Source organism: Eutrema salsugineum, unplaced genomic scaffold (genome assembly GCF_000478725.1).
Source record: "Eutrema salsugineum unplaced genomic scaffold, Eutsalg1_0 scaffold_9, whole genome shotgun sequence".
Taxonomy (NCBI): Eukaryota; Viridiplantae; Streptophyta; class Magnoliopsida; order Brassicales; family Brassicaceae; genus Eutrema; species Eutrema salsugineum.
The window spans coordinates 6,719,034-6,726,693 of NW_006256342.1; the positions used below are offsets into that span (position 1 = coordinate 6,719,034).

Below are 7,660 nucleotides of genomic sequence, written 5' to 3' on the forward strand. Positions count from 1 at the left end.
ACTAGGTGTTAATGTGGGGAAAAAGAAGAAGAATAATGAGTTGGAGAATAAGAAGATTGTGAAAAGGAAGTCAAAGAAGAGGAAAAAGAAGAAAGAAAATACGAGAAAGAAGAAGAAATGAAAGATTAAGAAGAATAATTAGATGAAGACAAAGTATAAGGAAGAAAACATAGATTAGATAAGTAAGAAAAAGAAAAAAGAAAAAAAAACTAAGATGACAAAAATCAAAAAACAAAAGAAGGAGAATTCAAAGAAGACAAAGATGATAAGGAATAAGAAGAAGAAGTAGAACTCGAAAACGATGAAGTAGAAGATGAAAAAAAACAAAAAATAAAGAAGATGAGGAAGAAAACTAAAAGTTTATGAAGTAGAACTCAGAAAGTAAAACTTTTATATCTTTACAGAAATTTTTTGGTTACTATAATTTAAAACTAAAAATAATTAAAGAGAATAGTATAATGTGTATACATAATCAAAACTAAATACATAATAATTTGGTTTCATCGTTTTTGTAGTTCCATATTCAACTATAACATTTAGAGAATTAAACCTTTTTAGATCATGAAATAATTTGACAATTGATTATAATGTAGTTTTGAATAATAAACTAATAACGTTTTTCTATAAAAAAACTAAAAAATCATGTGCGCTTGAAGATATTTACAAATATTTTAAATCCAAAGCGTGTGGAAATGTTGCCAAAGAAGGTTCTAACGATTGAAGACGTATTCTCTAATCGTATCTTCAAATCAATCATTTACAAACTCAACAAATAATATAGGTTTAACATTTTTATGGGTTACGAACATGTAATATCTGTATTTGAAAAATCACTCCTATTATAATATATCAACGATTTGAAGCGAATGGTTTTAGAGAATATAACTCTTTCGGAGATTTTAATTTTAAAATCATCATTGAAAAGTCTACAGAATAATGAAATTTTAACACGAATAATTGTACAAATTAATTATCTATAAATTTAATATGTGATTATAATTATGTATTTTTGTATAAATAACAATTTTATATTTAAAAGAATCTAAAAGAGATTTCACTACATGTATTTTAAAAAAAAAACTTATTAATGTTTTTTTCATTAAGGATCTCATACCGTTTATTTTTTTAATTTTTACTTTACGTTTAATGTTATATATAATAAAGTTATGTCAATTAAAATTAACATCAGCAATTTATAGCAAATGTTTGTAGAGACTTTTAAAAAAAAAATTTCAAAAGAATCAATTACAAATCTAAAGAGTAATGAAAATTTTTTTTGTCAACAGCCTAGATACCTATAACGATTTGACAGACCAAACCGGAGGTACCGAGTTTACATAATTAACATCACAAGGATAGATCCGAGCACTTCTTGCTAGGTTATCTGCCTCCCTATTCTTCGCGCGTGGAATGTGTGATAGTGAAAAGAAACTAAACCGCTCCTTGATCTTCACGATTTCCCCCAAGTGTATAGCAAAAGCTGGTCATTCGGCGGGTTCAGACACCATCTGCACCAAATCCGAACGGTCTGTTGCAAAAGCGACCTCTGTCTTCTGATTCTCGATCATGCAAAGCATGACCCAAATTAGGGCTTCCATCTCTGCATGCAGAGGTGATAGACTCCGTCTGACATTTCGTGCTCCCATTATTCTGTCCTTAACCCTGTCCTGGAAATAATACCATCCCAATCCCGATGATAAATCTGTTGCCTTCCAAGAGGCATCAATAAAACACCACCAACCCTCATATATCATTGGTTGTGACATCAAAATGTTCCTATTGTCTTGTATCCCTAAATCTTGCTCATTCGTTTGAGCCTCTGTCCATAGTACCGCCTCAGTTTCTGCCTTTTTTTAAGTAATCCTTGGGTCCACATCGATATTCGAATAAACTTTCTCATTTCTTGCTTTCCATATATACCACGCAATCCATGGAAATTGAGAATTGTTAGAATTCTTTGGCAATCTCCAGAACAGATGGTCGAAATTTGAGAAAACCGAAGTCACTGGAAAAACGCCCAGAGGGGTCGGTATCTGAGACATAGCCCAAGTCTGCAGGGCAGGGGGGCATTCAAATAGAACATGGTTAATAGTTTCTTCCTCTGCTCCACATCGTGCGCATTGAGTGTCACATTTTATTCCACGTGTCCGTAATCTAGCCGACACGGATAGACATCCAGATATAGCCTGCCAAATAAAGTGTCTTAATTTCGGTGCACACTCTAATTTCCATGTGTGAGCCTGTAGAACTTTAACATTTGGGCCGCAAAAAACATTTCGCGGGCAGTCCTTGTATTGTTGCTCAATGTGATATCCCGATTTAACCGTATATCTACCAGATTAGGTAAAATGCCAGCCTAGTGAATCCTGGCTGTAGGTCCTGCTAATAGGTATTCCTCGAATAATTTCCACATCCGCAGGTTCAATAATTGCATTTAGCAAACCCATATTCCAAGTATTTGTCATTGGATCAATCAGGTGATTTACCATTAGATTCGGGTAATAGTTAAAACCCTTACAAGTGGCTGATCTCGGGCGGGAGTCTGGTATCCAGAGGTCATTCCATACCGAAATGGAACAGCCCGAACCAACTCTTTTGATTAGCCCTTTATTAACCAGAGATCTAGCCGATATTATACTCCGCCAGCCATAGGATGGCGAGTATGAGCGGATAGGTTCCAAAGGGGAAGAACTCCGAAAGTATCGTCCCTTAAAAACTCGTGCAAACAATGAATTTGGTTTATCTAATAAACGCCATAATTATTTTGCCAATAGTGCTGTGTTAAAATCCTCCACATTTCGGAATCCAATTCCTCCTTCTGTCTTGCCTCTGCACATCTTGTTCCATGCGATCCAATGCATTCCTCTATTGTGCCCATCAGAGGACCACCAATATCTCGCCGCTGCACTTGTCAACCTTGCCGTCGTAGACTTGGGTAAACGAAAGCATGACATTACAAAGGTAGGCATTGTCGATGCTACTGACTTAAGTAAGACTTCTTTTCCACCTTTTGATAATAACCGCGAGGTCCAGCCATTAATCCGATCATGCTGTCTTTCCGCTACAAAATTAAAGACTCTATTTTTGGCCCCATCTAGACTTTCCGGGATACCCAAATAGGATCCATTTCCTCCAATCTTCGAAATACCTAATAGCTGTTTTAACTCATTTTGTACCTCCTCAGAAACCGTATGGCCAAATACAAGAGATGATTTATCAAAATTAATTTGTTGGCCTGATGCTCTTTCATACGTAAACAATATAGATAGAATCTTCTGAATCTCTTCCTTTTTTGCTTTGCAAAAGAATAAACTATCATCCGCAAAAAGTAAATGTGTAATCGGTGGGCTCGCCCTTGCGATCTTTAGACCCGTCAGTAATTTTTCCTCTTCCGCTTTCCTTATATTCGAAATTAAGGCCTCCGTGCATAATATAAATAAATATGGTGATAAGGGATCCCCTTGACGTAATCCTCTGCCAGGAATGATTTGTCCCTTTGGTTGTCCATTCAAGAGGACTTTATATCGAACCGAAGTTATACATCTCATCATCCAAACTATCCATTTTTCCGCAAAGCCAAAACGTCTCAACAAATTCTCAATAGAGCTCCATTCAACTCTATCATAAGCTTTACTCATATTGGTCTTAATTGCAACAAATTTGTTTTTGCAGGACTTGTTGGTCCTCAGTCCGTGAAACATCTCCTGGGCAATTAGGATATTATCCGAAATCAACCGTCCTGCCACAAAGGCTGATTGTGTTTCCGATATCAGGTCCGGTAATAGCTTTTTCAACCTTTGACATAATACTTTGGAAATTATCTTATAGCCCACGTTACATAGGCTGATGGGGCGTAATTCTGTCATCCTGGTGGGTCTTTCCGTTTTTGGTATTAGACAAATATTTGTCATGTTCAATCTCTCATCGAAGCTCCCTGTGTCCAGAAAACCGTTAACTAATCCTACTATATCTGCCTTGATGATTTGCCACGAACGTTGGTAGAAAAGTGCAGTCATGCCGTCTGGTCCCGGAGCTTTTTCAGGATGCATCATGAAGAGAGCCTTCCGTACTTCCTCCTCAGTAGCCCTGGCCGTGAGCATCTCATTATTGGTTTCCGAAATTAAAGGTTTTATCTCTCCTAGTGCTTCCTCAAACTCTGTCGACGTAAAAATGTCGTCAAAATATTTTTCCGCCACTTGTTGTATCTCTTTTTCGGAAGTAACCCATGCACCTGCTGTGTTATGTAAGCCAATAATTCAGCGCTCTCCTTTGTTTTACTAATGCATGATAGAATTTTGTATTCTTGTCTCCATCCCTCGCCCAGTGGGTACGGCTTTTTTGTTGCCAGAATAATTCTTCATCCCTATATGCTTCCTTTAACTTTTTTGTGATCTCTAATAACTCCTCCTCCGTACTTGTATCATCCGTCTGGATCTCGTCTAAAGCCCGTTTTAACTCATTAATTTTTTCCTGTCCATATGGTAAGGAGGTTTTCCTCCATCTGGATATTTCCTTCCGGCAATTACGTATTTTATCTACAAACTTCACTTCTCGTCCATTACCTAAATCCCAACCTCTAAAAATAGATTCCATTAGGCCTTCTTGTCCTAACCATCTTTTATCAAATCGAAACTGTGATTTTTTCCTTGGAATTTTATCCACAATTGTAGCGACTATTGGTCTATGATCTGAACCAACCATTGCCAAATACACGACTACAGATTGGGGGAAAATCTCATGCCAATCTGCATTTGCTAGAGCCCGATCAAGTTTACACCTCACCACTTTTGAATTCCGTCGTCCTCTCCAAGACATAGTATTTCCCAAACATGGAAATTCCAAGAATCCACAGTCCCGAATCATGAGATTAAAGGATACAAAAGTTGAAGCATGCCTTAGAGTACCTCTTTCTTTTTCATGATTACCCGTTATTTCGTTTAAATCACCAATAATAAACCAAGGGTCATTCCGATTAAGGCTTATTCGTGTTAGTCTTTCCCAAACTTGGTCCCGCAATTTTGGAAGTGGATCTCCATAAATAAAAGATATAAAGACTTTTCTTCCGAGAACATTTGCTTCGATATCAATAATTCTATTATTCGAAAATAAAATAGTAACATCAAAAGCAGAATTATAAAATAAAGCAAGTCCACCACTTGCACCGCACGGCTCCACCGTGTACAATTTATTATAACCAAAATGAAATTGAAATTTTTGTAAAAACGAAAAATCTTGTTTGGTTTCAGAAGGAAACAAGAACTCAGGTCTGTGTCTCTTCCACACCTCCCGAAGATAACTTATTGTCCAATGACTCCCTACGCCTTGGCAATTCCAGCTGAGAATCCGCATAAACCAAATAGGTCATGGTTTTGGATCTATTATCGGGTCTGATGAACCCTTTGAGCCGCCTAAACCTGTTCCTTCCTTGTTCCGATCTGAAGTTTTTGCTGCCTGTTTTTTCCGAGGAGAGATTAGAGCTTGCACCAACCGTTTCTTTGTGGTGCCTACCAAAACCTGCGAGGAAGTCTTGGTGAGTTTCTTCTTTGTTCCCTGTTTTGTGACCCCCACCAAAGCTTCCGAGCCCATATCCTTTGTCTCTATCATAGTCTCCCGATCTGTGCCACCACCGTTTTCAGATTCCTTCAGCGTATCCATCATCCCCTCTTCTTTTTGATTCACCATTGCAGATATTTCAACAATCTCTCCATCCTCTTTTCCACACCTCTCATTCGCCTCCGTTAGTACACCTTGTGTCTCTTTCGGAGTAGCCGCTTCCATCATGTAACTCTCCTGCCCCTCTAACATCATACCCATCCCGATATCATCACCTGAAACCTCTTCACCCATGATTGCTTCCTCAAAACTCCCAAAGGAATCAGAAATTTCTGCCGACCAATTCATGTTCTCTGAATCCATTAAGTCTTTGTCCCGAGATCCATAACTAACAAAACCACCATCTTCAAAAGTCAAACTCTTCCTCGCCGAACTTTCCAAAGGCAAAATCGTAGAAGATATGCCCTTGACCGATTGTGTCATTTGCCTTTCTTCCTCTTTCCGATCTTTTTTTGTTTGATCCACCTTAATTTGATCCGAGTTTTTCTGAACTTTCTCCAGCTGCCGTGGTGTGTTCCGCATGACACCTGAGGTTGTCTGCTTCTGAGTCATTTCCTTGGGAGGGACATAGCTTGATGGTCGGGTATATCGCGAGGAGCCTTCACCGTATTTCCACTCCGACCTGCTTCGCTGCTGCCTTCCGTCTTCGTCCGCTACGCTTTGACGAGAGCTCTCCTTGCCTTTTCCTTTTTGTGGACCTTTTTGCAATCCAACAGAAACTCCATTTCTTCCCCTTTCCTTATTTCCTGCATTTCCATGTAACATCGCGGTTCTATAAGACGCAGGTCCATGGATATCTCCCTGGTCCTCACCATGATCCTCCGCAACCTTGCGATCCGCCCCATCTGACCGATTTGGGCACCGTTGGTGATCGTGACATAGGCTAAGAAAATTTCTGCAGTAACCAAAAAGCCTCTCATATCGTAAATAAACGATCGTTTCCTCCCCACCCTGAAACTCGACGACCGTTTCAAAGCACAGTGGCTTCTGCCCATCGATGACCACCTGAATCTTTCCGTCGTCTAGATTGACCGCTTTGACATCCCCAATGGCTTTTCCGATACACCGGAAAGTTTCATCCGCCCAGAAGTGTAAGGGAACGCCAATGACGCGTACCCAAAACTTAATCGCTTATGGGTAATTCGGATCCACCACAGGAGACCACCGCACCAACGAGAGCATCCAGTAATCAAAATGAAAAGGTTCCATTTTCATTACCTCAATTATATCTTCCTCCTTGTCAAAGTCGAATTGGAATCGACCTAAACCCAAATCTGCACCCGCCACCCTTTCCTCTACTTTCCAGATTCTGGGGAGCATGAACAGCAAGGCCTTCATATCTTGCATATGTGGGTTCATACACCGACCGATTAACGTCCGTGAATAGCTTTCAATCAAGTTTGTGTTGTCAAAGTGTGGGACCGTAATCTTCAACCGCTTAAGAGACTTCCGCATTCATCCCCAGCCCAGTTTGTTTAACCAAATTGCTCTGAGCCATCTGTTTTGTTCGTGTAGAAAGAAGCAAGGGCTGAGAAGAGAGATCCGAGAGAAAAAAGGGGTTTGTGTGTTTAGCATCAATGACACCATTCTTCTTTATATATTGCACCCGATTTGCGTAGTAGAGATTGTACATTGATTGAAAAATTTGATTTGCAATATGTAATCTCCAGAAATTAATCGCCGAGATCATCTCTACATACATGACTTGCTTCAAATACTTCTGTAATTGGCGAGTTTTAATCCTGCAAAATCTTGCCTGTTGCCTTTGTCTAAAACCGATCCAAACATAATAGCATACACCGCGGAAATCAGAATCCATTCGAATCCTTCCATCATTACACCAAATCTTGGAATGGAAGTCGACACCTAATCTTCCTCTTTTCCGAGATTTCTGAGAATCTCTCTGTCTGAACGTAGATTTTAATTCCCAGATCATATCCTCACTTTCCAATCCTTTTAGATATTTGACACCCTTATATGGAAGCACTCCAAATATTCTCGGAGCAATTTGAATTACAGTACCGATATAGTGATCCGCTGTATAGAT

The 7,660-nt window shown here is 39.1% G+C and overlaps 1 protein-coding gene across 1 annotated transcript; it reads right to left on the reverse strand.

The window, feature by feature from the left end:
• Positions 1–5,361: 5,361 nt before the first annotated feature.
• On the reverse strand, positions 5,362–7,068 carry LOC112085075 (cilia- and flagella-associated protein 251-like). The gene is made up of 2 exons (XM_024154013.1): positions 6,832–7,068; positions 5,362–6,735 (listed from the first exon to the last, which is right to left on the reverse strand). Exons 1-2 carry the CDS (start codon positions 7,066–7,068, stop codon positions 5,362–5,364), a joined length of 1,611 nt encoding a protein of 536 aa, XP_024009781.1.
• Positions 7,069–7,660: the final 592 nt, after the last annotated feature.

Coding starts and splice junctions, on each gene's coding strand:
- LOC112085075 (XM_024154013.1), bottom strand. CDS start 7,068: ATGCGGAAGTCTCTTAAGCGGTTGAAGATTACGGTCCCACACTTTGAC. Junction 6,736..6,831: donor AGGAGGAAGATATAATTGAG/GTAATGAAAATG, acceptor TAAGCGATTAAG/TTTTGGGTACGCGTCATTGG.